A 19,021-nucleotide genomic window follows, 5' to 3' on the forward strand; every position below is an offset into this window, starting at 1 on the left:
TTGTGCTTCTTTGTGAGCAGAACATAGCCTAATTCACACTTTTAATTAAATAGTCTGTATTTTGACAGGCATAACTTTTATTAAGCTTTGATAAGGGAATAAGATGTATAAAAGATGTTTTTTTCCCTTTCAGACCCTGTCAGAGAATGTATAGATGAGGATGGAAACAAAAAGAAAGTAAGTTTACTGTGTGTGGCATCCATATGGTTTTCAAGTTATGAAGTTCATGTGGGACAATGAATACCTGAATATGTGTTCTGAAACAAGAACCAATGGGTAATATTAAGGTTTTCTTTCTGAGAATGATTTTTGAGGAAGAAAACAGTGGCTTCTGAACTGATGAGAGGTTTTTATACATATCAAGGATAGTTAATCCAATAATACCTGATCTTGCTATGATCAGTATGAGTATGTTGAATGTGACTGAAGGTAGTGTAGAGCCAAAGTATTACGTCTGCCTTCCCTGAAAAAAAAATTAAAAAATGTGCACTTCAATCACGTAGTAAAAACTTATAGGAAAGCTACATGTGGCCAAACAGTATGTACACAGGAGAAGGTAACATTACTATCTGGACTTCTAGAAAGTGTAAGTACCTTCTTCTTATGGAAATTTCATGAGAAGATAATTATTATGTGATCATTTTCTCTCGAGGAAAATTCATGCATTCTTAAGTCATGAAATTGAAATCAGAGTTCTTAGCATTAGTTTACATAAGATCTTCTATTAATCCTGAGAAAATTATCAGAAATTCCAGCAAAAATTGTCTGGTCTCTTGAAAGTGATCCTCTGTATGGAATTATTGAAGTATTACAAATGATTCTGATCCTTCTATCTCAGGTGAGATACCAAAGTTGTTAAGTCTACATGATACTTCAAACATTTTAAAATGTAATCATGAGTTTGTTACAGCCTTGCATATTTTATTGTGTCGGTTGTGAGTTCTAGTCCATGATTTCTTTTGAATTTTAAATACATTAAAAGTATCTTTTTTTTTTTTCCTTTTTTCTTTCCCCCCCCCCCTCCCCCCCCCCCCTCCCCCCCCCCCCCCATTTAAATGTAAGGAAGGATGTAGCTAATAAGGAAATGCTTTTGAGCAGGAAATATGTTGGTTGTTCCAAATGCAGTGCCTCCTATTTATTTCCATGGAAACTACAACAAATACAAAGAGCACGATTATACTATATGACAGAGCAATTTCTTAGCCACAGAATGCTATTTCTCAACATTGCCACCACCATTAGCTATGCATTCTCACCAGCAGTGAGCATGTTGCGCTTTTAAAAATCTGCACCGGCAGAGGTGACCCACAACTTCTTGTCACTACTGCTAAAACATGTCACCCATCACCTTGCTGTACTAACATCCACTGCTGGATCTCCATAAAATGTTCAGCACCAGTGCTCAGAGCTGTTTCTAAAATAATTTTGCAACATATGAAAACTAGAGGCACTGTCATTTAAAGAAGCGTCACGGGGAATTATTTATTGACTGTGTTATCCATGCATGATTTAGGATGGTTAAATTAAAAATAGGTGTAGTGCCAGATAATTCATTTTGTTGTGGCATAACACCTCCTATTCTAGACTACTAGCTTTTGCTCAGAATTTCAAAAGTCTGTTTTCTGTAGTGGTGCTGCATTTATTTTTCTCTTGCTCATGAAGTCCTTAATACAATACATTCTATTATTTAGTTATTCAAAGCTAACTTGAGTAGCGCTACTATAGGTGTTATTTTATGTGCTATCTGGAGGTTATAGATTGGAGTGTGGTAGAAGGCAAGTTTTGCATTTTTCTCCCTTCAACCTCCCTCAATCCCCTGGTGATGTTCTTTTCAGTAGTTAAATATTTATGTCTCTTTATCTAGCCTGGTGACAAGTGGACATTACCAGATCAGTGCCACACTGTGACGTGCTTTCCAGGTGATTACACAGTTTTGGAGAGTCACAAAATTAACTGTGAGAGGATGCCAAAACCTACATGTCACAGCAGTCTTCCTGCTGTTAAGGTTGAAGAATCTTGTGGCTGCCGATGGATGTGTCCATGTGAGTATCTATTATTGCGTGCATGTCTCCCCTTGCCATCATGTGAAATATTTGTCAGAAAGGTAATGCTGAATTCAATAAGGATAAAGTTGCATTTTTACAGTCCAGTCATATACACTATTACAGCTAAAATTTGTTAAAACGTCAGACTGGAACTTATAGGTGTTTCCTGTAGTATTTTCAACCAGTTCAGAGCCTGAATTTCAACACTTTGTTGAATTTCACTGACCTTGATGGTGCTTAGAGAAGTGCTAAATTCAACATAATTCTTAAAACTGGGTTTGTATCTGAAGATGTAGGATTACTTTTTAAAGTAAATCAGAACCCTCAGAATGTATCAGAATATACACACCTCTTTATAATGCATGATCTCAGTTTAAAATAACCTCTGCAGAACTGGATGTTTTAAGAACAATTCCTAGTTCATTGTCTTATTTAGAAACAACACAGTTGTTTAATATAAATATTTGAAATATTTTAGTTAAAATGTCTTATGTATTTTCTAGAGTTTTAAAGACAGTCTTAGTGACTGCACCTGTCCTAGTCTTCTTCATTGCAAGTGTGTTAATACCAATATGAAAATATTACTCTGTGCACTGAACTCATGTATTCTTAAAGCATTTCTGAAGGTTTGAAATTCAAATCGGCGTTCATGTCATTCGTCAGTTGTTACGAAGAGGTTTGTAGTTCAGTTGAGATTGCTGCTGTGTAACAGAAGCCAGTGTTTGTGAATCTCTTTATTAATTTAATGGGCCACGATTTATGAGAAGATAATTATCTTCTCATGAAGATGACACAGCTTGTGATACATCTGACTGGAACTAGGTTGATACAATGTCATTAACACCAACGTCAGCCATAGATCCAAAACTCACAACCATTTCTAAGATTTACAGACAAGCATAAAAGGGAGATCACTGGGAAGTTAGAATTTCTTTGTTGTTACTGGCGAAGTTTGGTAAGGCAGTCAGTAGGAGCATAGCAATGTGTCTTTTGTTGACTGGGATTGAGTGAGGTAGCACTTAGTTGAAAGGGCGCTGTCCAAATAACTAATTGTTTGACAGCGAAGCAGCAGAAGTTGTTTCTTCCAGTTTAATTGTGTAAAAATTGCTGATAATGTAGTCTCATATAGTTACATAATGATCTGGTTTGGAATGGGCCTTAATGACCTTCGAGTTTCATCTTACCTTGGGCAGGGATGCATTCTAGTAGATCAGGTTTCAAAGGGTGCCATCTGCCTTGAACGCTTGCAGGGATCAGGCATCCTCAGCTTCTCTAGGTGCTTCCAGTGCTTTGCCACCCTTATGGTGAAGAATTTCTTCCTAATGTCTAATCTAAATCTATCATTTTTTAGTTTAAAACTAGTACTCCTTGTCCCATCACTACTTCATTGCTCTCTGATTAATTATTTCTTCCCATCTTTCTTATAGTAGCCATTTAGGTACCAAAAGGCCACAATAAGGTCTCCCCAGAGCCTTTTCCTCTCTAGACTAAATAGCACCAACTTTCTCTGCCTGTCTTCACAGGAGAGATGCAACTATCTGAGGGGGAAAGTTAATTTACTACATATGATATTTGAATGCAAGATAATGCAATACAGTACAATATAATCTGAATTGAAGCTAATACATCAAATAAATTGAGAGAATCCAAAAAAAAACGGAAGGCCTTGCTCTAATGCTAAAAGTGAAATGGATAAGGAGCACACACTGCCGATGAGCAGAAAGAAACAAGGGAACTTCTCAGGACTTGCAAAAACTTTTGTATTTCCCTCTAAATGGAGAATGGAAACAGAACAGAGAAAGTCTTCAGGGATATGTAGTTTTCTGAGAACCAGGTACCTGGAAATGTCAACAGTCTGTGGAACTGGAGGATTAACTCTTTAGCTCCCAGTGAGCTATATGATGTCATGATGTAGAATATCGATAACAAACATCATATAACTGACATTCCACACCTTACTCTTCATTACGATGTCATTCTTGATATATACATAAACAAACAATAATTAACATACATTAAACACACACAAACATATATATACATACTGGTAACACCAGTGTTCTTAATTGTCGTAGAGCAGTGCTTATACAGAGTAGAGAATTTTTCAGCTTTTTGTACTACTCTACCATTGAGGAGGAAGTGGGTACGATGTTCAAGAAGCTGGAAAGGTACAGAACTAGAACAGCTGAACCTGACTGGCCAGAAGAATGTCACATACCATGTGATGTCATGCTCAGCAATAAAAGCTGAGGTCAAGAAGGAGGAAGGGGGAGGGCGTTTGCATTGAGGATGAATATTATCGATGATGAGCAATCCTTTCTGGCACCTGGCATGAGGCATGAAGGTTTCAAGATTATAACGGATCTAATTGTAGTGTGGAGTTGCTAGAATGTATCAGTTGAACATCTATAACATCTATAACTGTTAGGCTCCTGTGGTTGTCCTGGAGCTTTCTTGCCTTATTGTATGTTCGAGTCCTGTGCTTGTTAGTGGCTTCTTTTGGTTCTGCCCTTTGCTTTGCTCCTTACCATCTTATTTTGCTGTGCCTGTGAACATTCTGATAACAGCTGTCACCATGAACCTGGGCTGGCAGATGTCTAGGACATCACTGCTGTCTCTGTACTGCTCTTCTGGACAAGCTGGTACTCCAGACTAAATCTGAGTCAGAGGGACGTTGACCTATATATGAGTCCACATGGGAGCATATACACCCTAATGCATCTGTGGCTGCAGATAGGTTCATTCCAGAGCAAGCACATCTTGAAGAATCTGTGGTCAGAGAGTAGTCTGTGTCACAGCAGGTACTTCTTGCAGTGTTTGTGTCCATGTCCATTGATAAGACCATGCCAGAATACGTCAAAGCATTTGTAGTTGCAGATGAGACCAACACATAGCAAGTGTCTGAAGGGACATATGAAGGGACCACTGAAGGGACTGTAACCAATGGAAAAAGCCATGCCAGAGCAGGTACACCTCAAAGTGTCCATAGCTAAATCCTTGCTGCAGCAGGGTATAATTCTGAACAGGCTGTGGTTCATTAATAAACAAATCAATCCACACCAGAACAGATGGGCATCAGAGCAGCTGTGGTGTTGGTTAAATCCACATTACTGTAGGTAGTTAGTCCTCTGGAGGAATTATGGCTTATGGATAAAGATGTGCTGGAGCAGTTATACCTCTTAGGGTCTGTGGCCAATGGATAAACCCAGGATAGAGCAGGGGCAAGTGGAGGAGTTCATTGCAGTGTGAAACCCCACAGCCTTGTCCATAAGGACAAGAGGTAGAGATGGTAATGGATATGTCTTTAAACTGCATACCATGGTTGAGATTCATGTTAAAGACTTCCTGCTATGCCATGGCCAGGCCAGGGGCAATGGTAAGAATTATGATATTATGATCTATAGCCTTGTCCAAAGGAGCTGGGAGCTGGGGGTAGGCATTGTGATGGATATAATGTTAAATTTTTGTAAGTCATGATCTGAGTTGCACATTATAGGAAGTCCTATAGCAGGAACCACTTGAACCAAAAGAGGATGAGCCTCACAACAAGCAGTGAAAGTGCAACAATGACCTGACCTTAGCTGGCTTTGATGTCCTGTAATGCCGTAGAACATGCTTTTCTATCCCAGGTGACTGTCAGCATAGACAGAAGCTAAACTATAGACTTAAAGAGCTCAGTGGACACTTTATAGACTTAGCCCCCAGGTTATGGGAAAGATATCTGTATTAAGTGAAGACTGGTGATTAATGAGGATTTACTGGTGATGCCGAAGTGCTATGGAATCACTTTCAGAGTGATAGCATCTGTCTCCCAAAGAAAGTACAGCATGTGATGAGCCCTGGAAGCGGCTGAACACTTGCATGGTGATGGGAAGTAGTAAATGAATTCCTTGTCGTGCTTTGCTTGTATGTACAGCCTTTTTCTTTATGTAGTAAACTGCCTTTATATATCAACCCATGAGTTGTCTCATTTTTACCTTTCCAACTTTCTCCCCATCCTTCCTGAGGAGAGTGAGCAAGCAGCTGGGTGGTTCTTGGCCTCGTGTTGGGGTTAAACAACAAAAGAAATAAAGTTTGAAGGTCAAGGAACACAGAACAGATTAAGCTGACAGTAGTAAAAAAAGAACTTGATGAGTGGTAGTTTTTTCCTACATACTTAGTAGTGACTTTTCTTTTTCTTTAAGCAAAAGAACTGAGTTTGAATCGTCCTTTTGTTTGGGACTTGTTTAGGTGCTCGTGGTATTATCATCATCTTTTTTCTCCTGTCTGTGGAGAAACAACACTAGAAGCACTAACCCATCAGTTGGCTATCAGTTCATCCCATGTGTGTTATTTTTCCTCTCTTTACCTGTTTTCCATTTAAATCCATTTACTACATGTTTAATAAAATGAAACAGTAAAGTGTTTATTTCAAACATAATACAGAATGAAATGCAATGTAATAATGACACAAATTAGTCAAATATGATCGCAACCTTTCTAAAAATACATTTTTCTTGCTTTTATTTTTCAAATTAGATTTATTAGCAGATCACATTCAATGTGAGGGAGCTTCATTATATTTTTGTAGTACAAATTTGTGCAGATGATACTTCATACGTAATTTGTTATTGGTTAATAGCTATTATGATTACAGTGATTTATTAAATTTACATGCTTATAATGATTGTGAAGAAGTAGTCTAATTTGAAAGAAAGCACATGTTTATGTGACATTATTTGTTGATTTACAGGTGTCTGTATGGGAAGTTCATCTCGACATATTGTCACTTTTGATGGACTTAATTTTAAGCTCACCAGCAATTGCTCCTACACCTTGTTTCAGGATATACAACATGATGTTGAAGTTCTTCTCCATGAAGGGCCATGCAGAACTATACCAAAGATGAACTGTATGGATGCTATTGAAGTGAAACATGGTGGTGTATCCATTCAGCTCTTCAGTAATATGACAGTAAGCAAAACGCAGTGAAGTCATCTGTGCATTCTCTGCTCATGCAGACTTTGTTAGGAGGACAGATTTATATCCTTTATCCAGTTTCTGCTCCCCTTGCAGTCTATTCTTAGTTGTCTAAGCAAATGCCTCATTAAAATTTCCTAATGTGTTCTATATTCACATAATAAGCCAGTCATGTTTCTTCTCTTGTTTTCCCCACTGTGCTGGGGCATCAGTGTTTCCCAGACACTTCTGACAGAAAGGCAGGAATTGGGACATACTATACTCTGATTTTCCTTTGTTGGTAGAGGTCCTCTATGCAGTGTTATCAGTTAGTGAGTGGCAGAGCAGTCTCTGTTTTCTAAAACCTACACAAGACTGTGGCTACCTGAAGAGTTAAGGAGTCAGTTCTTACCTTGCTGGTGGATCCCAGTCTCAGAAGAAAGTCTAGCTAAGAGTTATGTATTACATTTATTTTATAGGTAGAGAAGTATTCAAATTATGTTTATTTAATAACATGTAATAATATTATCGAATATTATTGAATATGTATTAGTACTCCATTTGCAGTCTCTAAGTTCCTCAGATATACGGGAGTCAACTAACCTGAAAAGGTGACCTCATCTAACTCATGTAATAAGATAGGATTGACAAAAACACTTTTAATCAGTCTGGTATGGTACAGGATAGTGTTCACTGTCTCTGGAGTCACAACAGTGTTCAGGGTCTGAATGTGGTATTTTAGCTTCATGCATTACGTCACTGGTCTGTGTATCTGTTATGCTGAAGCAATGCATCCATTTGGAAAAAATGCTGAAGAAGTTGTTCAAGTAATACGCAAAGTGTAAGACAAGTATTTCTGTGCATTTTTAGATTCAGATTAAAGTTTCAGAGTGCAGAATTAACTCTTATGACCAGATTCAGTGAAAATGTGATTCAACTCTTTTTAGGTTGGATTGATCTTAACTGCTTGTCATATTGATGTAATCATTTTGCCTTTTTAAAAACAGGTGACTGTTGATGGTGAAAGCATTCATGTTCCCTACTCTAGCAGTTTGTTTGAAGTCACTGTCTATGGAGCAATAATGCACGAAATCAAGTTCTCCCATCTTCGCCATAATCTCACATTTACTCCAAGAAATAATGAATTTATTCTCAAACTCAATCCAAAGAGCTTTTCATCAGAAACACAAGGGCTTTGTGGTAAGTTAGAAAGTTGTTGACTTTAATACTTTGCTACTCAAATTTGAACTATTATTAATGCTGAAATTTGTGTAGTCCTGAGCTTGTAAACTCTCTCATCCAGGCAATCCACTGTTGTAGACTAGTGCAGGGCAAATGAGGTCAATGACAGGGCCTTTATTTGAGAAGTAGGCACTATAGGAAAAGATATCAAAAGGAATTAACTCATTCCTCCTGGTAACACCTTTGAGAAATGGGGAAGGTCACATTCCTCATCTAATCTTATTCATTTAGTCATGCCGCAGGAGAGAAAAGGGGCTGGAGGAGGGGGGGGGAACCCGCGCAGACTCAGACTGCATGGAAGTAGACTGGCTTCAGGCACTCATGTGCTCTCATAGCTCACTCAGTGGCTCAGGCTGTGACCCTGGAATTCCGCTACAACTAGGCAACTGTCATGTTTTACTTATGTTATCTGTTCTAGATTTTTTTAAAATGTGGTTTTAAATATAGCTTCTTAAGTATATGCAAGAGCACACAGTGATTTGAGTCCCATCCTGTGCTTGTATGGAAAGTGAAGGTCTTGTGGGGGATATTTCTGCCTGGGAGAGTTAATTCTGGGGTATCTTCTACAACAGCTTAGACATCTATGGCATAATCTGTGCCTCTTGTAATACAGAAACAAAAATCAGGATCTTTATTATTATTTTGATAGCTGCTATAAACAATATTGATTAATCTTCCCCTTGGAGTTCACTGAACAGCCTCAACAAGTCAGTCTTGAGCCTGTTTTCTCTAGGTTTGTTTACTGCTGACTATATTCAAACTGTTTCTTTTACTTTTATTTGCTCTCCTAGGAGTGTGTGACCAGAACCATGCCAATGACTTCATGTTACGTGATGGCACAGTTACTACTAACAGCGATGCCTTTATTCAAGACTGGACAGTGAAAGAGCTGGGGAAGGACTGTGAAATCCGCAGAGAAGATGAGTGCTCTGAGCATGCCACCAGTCACTGCCACCTTCTGCTCTCTGATCAGTTTTCAGCATGTCACGCGATAATACCCCCAGACATGTTCTATGAGGCCTGTGAAGAGAGCAGCTGCTATGAGGAAGAAGCCTGTGAGATGATAAATTCTTATGCTCACGTCTGCAGAGAAAATGGGATCTGCATAGACTGGAGAACACACGAATTCTGTCGTAAGGGGTTTTCATATACTAAAACTGGTACAGAAACTGCCTGACGCAGCACAATATTACTTTTTGAATATGAGGCAGATCAGATTTTCATGTATAAGTGCTATTAAAGATCTGGTAGCTGGCTCATCATCTAATAAGTTACTTATTACAGAAAAAGTGTCTCTTAGTGACATTATGACTATTGAAATGCAGGACACTTATGCAAGGCTAGAGGAATAACCTATGAAATAAAAATGCAGCCAGTGTGATAGTATCTGACTTCACAACCACTGAACTGTCATGGGATCATGTTTGAATTGCCCTCATTCTGCCAGGCAGTTTTAGTTGCAGACATAATTGCTTTGGTACAGACATTAGAGGGTCTGAGCAAGACAGACAGGGACGCTAATAATTTGTGCTGGTGGAATTCCTTCCTGACCTATAACATTTTTTTGGTGCTGATTGCACAAAAATTGACTTTTCTGAATTTTGTTTATGCATGTATTTGTATGAGAAGTAGTCTTTGTAAGTACCCCATATTTCAACCAAAGCCTGAAGCTTCTACTTCACTTAAAAAAAAAAAAAAGAAAAAAAAAAAAAAGAGGGAAATGGCTATGAACTGTGGTGTTTTCTTTCCAAAGCATGCTCTCTACACTACCCAAGCTATCTTTAAGTTATTTTGCAAATCTGTTTATCCCTCTGTGTTTTAGTTCTTTATTGAAGGTGAAGAGTTTAAGTGTTATGAGAAAGCATTATGGCATGATGCTGGCCTTGTGAATGCCCAGAGTCTAGTAGAGGTGCTAGTGTTGAATTCATCCTGTTGTTGTTTTATATAATTACTTCTCAAAATTCTCGTAGACCTAAGAAATTCTGTTCTGTTTATTTTTTTTAATTGCTTTTTTTCCCCATTTTCTTTCCCGACAGCCCTATTATAAATGATATGCCAAAAATATACCTTGTATATTAAATGGCTCTTGAGGTGATATATTCCATGCTCATAGAATAATGCTGTTTGTCTGTAGTGATTATTACAGTTATTTCGATATTCACTTTCAGCATTTCTAGAATTTCAGGGACCTGGGATTGCATATACATATATAGCAAGAGACATTCTCTCTCCCAGCTAGTCCATCATACAGTGTCTTCATATCCCAGTTGTTTTTTGCACCTGATTTTTGTAGGTACATGTAGTCATTTTTTTAATTGCCTTATTTCCCTTCCCTTTTGTTCCCAGATGTTTTTTACTTCAGAATTGGAAAAATAGCACCCTGAATGCATGATACCACAAAATCTCATTACGTATTTTGATTTGGTTTGAGATCAGTTTGAGGGAGTTATAGAGCCTTATTTTTCCCTTCTTCTAGTGTCCACAGTCACTTCTTTTTTCACAGAAAAAAGAAACATTGAAAAAACTTGCTGGGGGGAGTGGCATGCTGAAATAAAGTTTTCTCAGTTTGTCAGTGGGAAATACTTAATTCCTCCTCACTTTATGTATCTATAGCAGAACTTTCCATACAAAATGCACCTGTGAGTCATGTAGGACCTGGCCAGATTTCCAAAACGGAAGCACAGTAATGTCTGAGGTAGCCTTCTATATGCTACATGGCATTAAGAATGTTAGAGGCTATATAGCATTGACACTAGTTTTGCTTATGAGCTGTCCAGGTTCTACACTGTTGATTATCAACAGTAAACTTTAAAATAAATTAACCTGATTTTGTGCAGCAGTTGATTAGTTTTGCACTGGGGCTACTGATAGGTAAGCAAGAAGAAAGCTTGTGTGTTGGCACAAATAAATATGTGGATGGTGTGCTACTCTAACAGGTGCTGTGGATGTTCTTTGATATGTATTCATCAGACCTGAAGTGAGACTACTGCAGGCAGCATCCATCACTACTTATATTTGATATAAGAAATTATTATTATTATTTTTACAGTAAGTATGGTGAAGTACTGGAGCAGGTTGCCCAGAGAGGTGGTGGATGTCCCATCCCTGAAGGTATTTAAGGTCAGGCTGGACTTGACTTTGATCTAGCTGTGGATGTCCCTGCTCATTGCGGAGGCATTGGAATAGATGATCTTTAAAGGTTGCTTCCAACACAAATGATTCTATGATTCTTACTGCAGTTGCCTTGTTTGCAGAATTTCATTTATTTATTTATTTATCTTAATGCAGAATAGTTTTTGTAGGTAGTACTATTGGGTTTTAAGCAGGAAATTTCTCCTATTTTACACAAACAGTCTTTTTATATTTTCAGAATCCAACCAAAACTTTTAATAATGGGATTGAACTCATCAACTGTGGTTTTTCAGGTTCCTCTGTGCATGCTAGACTATGGTTCTTGTCCTAAGGTTCAACCATGTACTCCAACACACCAGAAATAATTGAATTTACCTGTTTCTTGAAACAGAAGAGTTTTAGTTTGAAAGGCATTTATTTTTTTTATTTGCTTTAGCTAGAAAATGTGTATGTGTGTAGACAGTGTATCTGGTGAATGCTGGCTGAGTTGGGAGCTCAGGCCTTTGTTCATTAATTTTATTTCAGTTTGGTTTCTTGTTTGTTTTTTTTTTTTCTTTTTGCTAGATGAGTTAAAATAATTATAAACATTTTGAAAGTAACTAAATAGAAAATAAGATTATTTTTTCCTAATTAAAGCTATGAAGAAAAATAAAGCAGACAAGGTATGCAAGCAGTAACTCTTCGTGATGAATCAGCAACATTTTTATGAATTGGCTTCAGCAAGAGGAATGCAAAATTCCTGCACTTAGGCTAATGCAAGTATCCAGCAGATTCAGTGTTGTAGTACCAAACAGTTCTGTTCATTAGCTTTCTTTACTGGCTTGGGGACAATACTGCTGATCAAGTTGTCTAGAACTCTTTATTCAGTGCTGTTGTCTGTCCTGGATATGTCCTAACCCTGAACTGTTATCAGTGCTTCTCTAATGCACGTAAAGATGGTTCCAAATTCTTATGTTTATCATCCATTGTTGGAAACAAAATTAGGCAAGATGTTCAGCTCGTGCAAACTGTTGTATCATTACTGGCATAACTCATGCTGTTTTGATTCATGCGATTTAGAATAGTGGCTTCATGATTTTTCTAGGGGTTTTAATTTAAGCATATGACTTTAAACACTTTATAAGGCAGATTTTATAATTTTTGAAGATACGTTTTCAAATATGTTAATGGCTGCAGAGGATATTGGCTTTCAAAATCTCAACAAAATTCTAAAGAAAGTATGTGTAGGAAATCTGCATTTAGATCTCTAAGATTTTTATTTATTTATTTATTTATTTTCTGGTCTCCCCCAGCAATGAAGTGTCCCACATATTTGATATATGATCACTGCCACGAAAACTGCATAAAGATCTGTGAGAATGATACCAGTCTCAGTGTCTGCAAAGATTATCCCACAGAGGGCTGCTTCTGTCCAAATGGGCAGGTGGTTTTCAATGACAGCTGTGTTGGTGAAGAAGTCTGCACACAGTGCATCAGTGAAGATGGCACATACCATCAGGTAACTGTATACTTAATATGTTGTCTTCACAAGTGGTTGTGGCTTGCACCTAGGCAAGTAAATCTGTATTCTAAGTCTAACTACTTTTCCCTTTGGACAATTTCTTTACTAGCTCTGTTCATCATAACCAGACAGCTGTCAGCCCCATAGGCATTTTCCTAGTGTGAAACTAGCTGGTATGGATATAAAACATACAGCTGGGACATTACACCTCCAGAAACACATATATATGGAGAAGAGAGCTAGAGGGAAGAGAAGAGAAATGGCATAAACCATTTTAGCAAGATGAACACTTCATTCAGCAGGCTTTTACCAGTAATTGTGTAGAATTCATGTGGATTGGCAAGACTGGGACATGTGAGATGGCATGGTGTTCTTGGCAAATCTTTTCCTGACCCAGGGTTTTCCTCATGTAAGTTTTCTCTTCTGAGCCATGAAGTGGAGCCTAGAAGAGGTGATTTAAAAAAACAACAACAACAAAAAAAACTTTTTTTCCTAAGTGCAGAAGCAAAGGTGAGCTAGTTTGTTTGTTTTTTTCCTGAACGATTCAATACATGGCTTGTACTAGCTTCTATTTTAAAATTACAGCATCTCCATATACGTAGCTGTAATTGTGGTAGGTCTGTTGTGGATCTTCCTTTTATATACAGTATCTTTATATCTGCATACTGCATAGAAAACTGGTAAAAATTGAAGAAAATTGTTTATTTTGTAACAAGAGGAATTAAAATTCATTGTATTATTTCTGTTGAAGGAACAAAATAATAGCTTCCAGTGTATATTGCAACCTACCCTAAATATAGATCAGTTGTTCACAACTCCCAGTGAGTTTGTGAACTTTTATTTAATATTATGGTTCTCTATGAAATTATTAGTGCATGTGTACATTAAAATCTTTGTGGCCTATATTCTTTAAGTCCCCAGATCCTCAGGCAATGAGGTGCATTTTCCATTTAAGTAATTGTTTCAAGCTCTCACTGAGAAAAGCTCAGAGCAAATTTTGAGAATAATGGCTGTGGTGATATCTGCTTGTTTATGTGCAAGTACTGAAACTCATTTAAGTTGTTGCATACCCCTTAATGGAGTATTAACTCTGCAAACTTCTAGTCTGTATGCCAGTAACAAGCTTTCGCGTCAGTTACTGTGTTGGGAAAGGAAGATCAGCTCTTATCATTTTCATCTCCACCACTGCAGGACTAAGCATGTGATCACCTCAGACAGTGAAACTGTTTCTGGTTTATGATCTCTGTAGTCCCTTTCTTTTCCCCTAATGCTCTTTTCCTCTGTTCCTTTCTCTATCTGAAGTATTGCTTGGGCTTATGGGATTCTCAGTACCAATACCCATATAGAGCTCTACTAACACCATGCTATCTCAGGTCATCTTATCTAGTATTAGAAAGAGGCTCATTTACATTGAGAAAATTGATGCTGATGAAAAAGTTGGATTCTCTTTTTGTGACCTGAAATATCCAAATGCTTTTCACATCACCATCTGTAAATTTAGACTTTCTCTGTCAGCTTCTCAGGGCTTTCTAACTCAGTCCATTGAAATCTCTGACCCCAAACCAATAATCTTTTCTAGCAGATATCAACACAAGCTTTCCTTGACTGAAACAGATTTCTTGTGCATTAATTAATCCTATGCAATTTGGTTCTTAAGCTTAGTAAAACCTCCAGTTGTTTTGTTCTGGCATGCCTCCTGTCTCATCCTTGCCATGCTTTCAACCTTTGGAGTTAAATATCATTTTAATTGTATTTACAGACTCCTATAAATTGCTTAAAACACATAGGTATCACTAGGTATGGGTGATACTATGTTTCCTTTCTTTATTACTGAAAGTTTCAGCAAGCTGTTTTTTTAAAATGCACTTTAGAGTTCTCTGGATATCATCTTTTCCCTTAATGGCATCCTAGCTGATACTACATGTTATCACCTAGAATCCTGATTGAGTGTACAAATCAATTTTATTACCCTGTAGCTCAACTTTTCATTAATACCTACCTATTGTCATGGGTTTTAAATGTAGGCAGCACTTTATAAGTCACTACATCCTTACAATCAATGATTTCCTCTCTCTAGTGAGAGAGACCAGTAGCTGAATAATCATATACTTCACTGGTAGTTTGTTAATGTGCTTGTTGCCGGCTGGTACTCATCACAAGAATGATTCTTTCAGATTTGGGCTTGCTATATAGTGTTTTTCCAGCCTGCAAATGAATGGGAAATCAAGTGATGAGACACCAGAGATTCTTAATTAAAAATATACACTGTTTATTTCTTTATATTTAAGTACAACTAATTTGGGAAAAGGAGCCACTTCTATGTATTCCCCAAAATATCATTTCTTCTACTATTATTACTGAACATCCAACATGGCATATACTTCTATGATTCACTGTTACTTTCACAGTAGCTTAAGATTGCATTTATAATGTCTGAGCATTTTTTGTGCATAAAACAGTAGTAATTCCTCATCTCATTCACATATTCTTTACATGCTTAGCTAAACTCATACACTCAGAGTTGTGCATCTCCTCGGTTTCCTACTGTTAACAGAGCAACCAACTAATTCCTCATGTAGTCTACTGGTTTTTCTCATTAATTTTGCTCACCCTTACCCATTCCCATTGCTAATATATTAGTATAATTGTGATCATAATATGAGATTTCATTCTAACAATCAGTACTGGCTTTTGTTTGGTTGTTTTTTTGTTTTTTTTTCTTCTGCAGCACATGGAAACATGGGTTCCCTCCAATGAGCCTTGCAAGATCTGTACATGTCTTGACAACAGAAAAGTAAACTGCACTCTTCAACCTTGCACTGCTATCAAAAGTAAGTTAGTTTAGCTCTAAGTACAACTGGTCTCAAACAGATTTTTGTTAACCTAGTGTTTTAGTTCTTATCTAAACTTAATTTATGGATGTTTCATTCTTACTCTAGCTGTGCAGTGTGGCTCCTGTGAAGTTCCTCGTCTGCGTAGGGACCCTAACCAGTGCTGCCCTATGTATGAGTGTGGTAGGTTCTCATTACCTGTTGGAATCTTCTTGGTACATGTTTTTACTAGATCATTCAAAACTATACAATACAGTGTTTTTTTAAATCACTGAATGTCTGAATTATCATCCATTCATCCATGTGGAGAAACAAAAAGTCCTGAGGAAAGTTCAAACTTGACTTTGCCCTTCTGTAAGAGATGAAGAAAGGAAATAAGCTTTTCTATTTATTTATTTATTTATTTATTGCTAAGTGACATTAGAAATGTCTTTTTCTCAAATACACTTTTCTTTGTGACCTGGTTTTTTTTGTTGTTGCTGTTTTTTATTTTTTGTTTTTCAACAGGAAGTACATTAGAACTCCAGTCCTCATAACCCAAACTTGAAGTGTTAAAGTGTTCCCTAAGCTATTTTTGAAAATGATCACTGATCCCCTAGACACTTATTTGCATCAGATTTTAGGATAGCAATTGAGTGTAGGGAACAAGCATAATGGGCATGTACCTGAATGCATATACCTTTTTCTAGAAGATTAACTAGTGAAGCATGGTTTTAAACACTCTTAATTTCTCTTCTTAGTTTGTGATCTAGTTTCTTGTGATTTGCCTCCTGTCCCTGAATGTGAGTTTGGCCTGCAGCTTGCTCTGACCAACCCTGGAGAATGCAGACCAAATTATACATGTGGTAAGATAAATATATATTTAGCACTAGATGACATTGAAGCACTGCATTTGAATAACATTGACGATGTTTTTTATTCACAGCATTTTCCCCGTGAAAGGTTTTATTTGGGAGCCACCGGCCATGTAATGATTTCACACTTGGAAAAAAGTTATTGTTGGCATGTTCAAAAGTGTACTCACATTTGAGTTAAGGAAACTGTTAACACTGTATGCATGCTCTGAAATTTGTGTATATTTCATATATCCTTTATATATGTATATAAGAAGATACAAGTATATTTGGTAAGATAGGAGCTTCTTCTGAATCTTCAGTACAGTCTCTTACCTGGGTCTTTTATATTTGTTTTATTTATTAGTATTCTAAGTAGGAGTTTAATAATTTGCAGTAGTGATTAGTGCCCTACTACCTAAGAACGCTCTTGTTCATTTGCAATGATCTGAAATTACATCTGCTTAATCTTGTTCTGCTAGCTTGTAACAGAGAAGCGTGTAGTCTAGTTCAAAGACCTTTCTGCCCACCCCATCGGGAACTGACTGTTAAGAAGACAGAGTGCTGCGACAAATATGAGTGTACCTGCAGCTGCAGTAACTCAACAGTGAGCTGTCCTCTTGGGTATTTATCCAGATCTCTCACCAATGACTGTGGCTGCATATCTACTACTTGTGTTCCAGACATGGTAAGGGTGGCGAACTAGAAGTTCGTGGATGAGATTATCCTTTATGTGTGAAATGACAGCACCGAAAGCAGTGGGTAGATATAAATAAAACCCCAAAACCCCTACTGGAAAGTGATACACAGGCATTTTTCATTTGTGTGTGTGAGAAAAATGCACCCTTGCAACATACTGTAGCTGTTTATTACAGTAATTTTATTCTGATGCAATCATTCAATTTTTGTGACTTTGAGAAATTCAGATGATAATACGTGCTTGAATATATTTATACATATATGTAATCTCTCAATATATATAAATGTCATATCCACATATATATTTATCAAATCCATATATACTATGTATGAAATTTTAGAGGTCATTTTGAAATTTCTAGTTTATTTTTGGATAAAAGTTGTGTACTTTTGGCTTAGTACAATTACTGTATTTTAGAATTTTATATTTTCAATCGTATACTGACTTTAGACCTAGACTTTTTCTGTTCTTTGATTACTTTTCTCTGAGGAGGAATTGTATCTTGTGTAAAGTATATTTTACTTTATTTTTCCAAATTAGTATCTGGCTTGGTTAAAGTTTCACTAGGATACTTTTTTTTTCCCTAATGTTGTCAATCTTTCATTAAGTATTATGTTATATTAATATTTAAGATAAGGTTGCTTAGAAGAGAGATTTCAGGGCTGTGAAACCTGTTCACTGGAGCAACCTTACTCACCATCTTAACATAGGGTTAGATTGTCCTGAGGTGTGGGAGCCATAGTGGTGAGTCTGGTCTCTTTTCAGTAGTGCATGGGGATAGGACTAGGGGTAATGGGATGAAAGTACAGCATAGGAAGTTCCGCACAAATGTGCGGAAGAACTTCTTTACAGTGAGGGTGACGGAGCACTGGAACAGGCTGCCCAGGGAGGTGGTGGAGTCTCCTTCTCTGGAGATATTTAAGACCCGCCTGGATGCCTACCTGTGTGACATGGTGTAGGGAGCCTGCTTTGGCAGGGGGGTTGGACTCGATGATCTCTAGAGGTCCCTTCCAACCCCTACAATTCTGTGATTCTGTGATTCTGTGTAATTTCTATATGTACAAAATTAATAGACTCATTTCTTTAATAGTATGTTGTAAAATTTACTAAGAGAGAGTGCAATATAAATGATAACACTACTTTTGTGATTGCTGTGATGTTTTAAGGTTGATAAAAGAGAATGACTGCATGTGCTTGCCATAGTATCTTTTTATGATGAGACAGCTGACAAAAGTTTTGTCTGTGTGTGACATATTCTACAGGATTCATTGTTTATTGTCTCTACAAACTGGGTCCCATTATATTTCCAATGAAACCCAGTCAAGCCTTGAACTGAGTTATTTGCCTCTGAATGCAATAAAAAATCTCCAATTCATTCATTATAAAACAGCCGTTTTAGCTGCACTTATGTTCCTTTCCTCGACAGAATGATTTCAATTTTGAGATTTGTAGCATATCTAGTGGCTTTAAAATAAGACATACAATTTGTGGTAGGTTTCATGTGTTAATAAACAACCATTTAGAACTAAGTGTATCCTTACAGTAGCAGTGTGTTCTTTCATATATTAACTGTTGCATTCAATAGGTGTGTGTGCACGACAACATTGTTTACCCCATCGGGAAAACCTGGACAAAAGGCTGCAAGGAATGTTCTTGCACTACTATGAGAGATGATATTACAGGATTTCAGATGGTGGAATGTCGTGACAAAATATGTAACACATTCTGCTCTCGGGTGAGTAATATTTAAATCAGTGCACTAGCACTGTCCTTAGTGTGCATATCCACTCAGACCTCAG

The 19,021-nt window shown here is 37.3% G+C and overlaps 1 protein-coding gene across 4 annotated transcripts in view; it reads left to right on the forward strand.

The window, feature by feature from the left end:
* The window catches only part of VWF (von Willebrand factor), a 105,787-nt gene that overhangs the window by 73,344 nt on the left and 13,422 nt on the right, over window positions 1–19,021 (forward strand). For all 4 annotated transcript variants that reach the window (XM_015871491.3, XM_015871484.3, XM_085522182.1 and 1 more), the window contains 11 exons: window positions 134–177; window positions 1,865–2,042; window positions 6,778–6,998; window positions 7,991–8,183; window positions 9,017–9,358; window positions 12,650–12,855; window positions 15,587–15,689; window positions 15,798–15,872; window positions 16,430–16,534; window positions 17,005–17,210; window positions 18,808–18,957. In XM_015871491.3, the coding sequence (XP_015726977.2) occupies window positions 134–177; window positions 1,865–2,042; window positions 6,778–6,998; window positions 7,991–8,183; window positions 9,017–9,358; window positions 12,650–12,855; window positions 15,587–15,689; window positions 15,798–15,872; window positions 16,430–16,534; window positions 17,005–17,210; window positions 18,808–18,957 (1,823 nt within the window). The remainder of the gene's footprint in view (window positions 1–133; window positions 178–1,864; window positions 2,043–6,777; window positions 6,999–7,990; window positions 8,184–9,016; window positions 9,359–12,649; window positions 12,856–15,586; window positions 15,690–15,797; window positions 15,873–16,429; window positions 16,535–17,004; window positions 17,211–18,807; window positions 18,958–19,021) is intronic.

The sequence above is a fragment of the Coturnix japonica genome, chromosome 1 (genome assembly GCF_054131305.1).
Source record: "Coturnix japonica strain WE chromosome 1, WE-NBRP24, whole genome shotgun sequence".
Taxonomy (NCBI): Eukaryota; Metazoa; Chordata; class Aves; order Galliformes; family Phasianidae; genus Coturnix; species Coturnix japonica.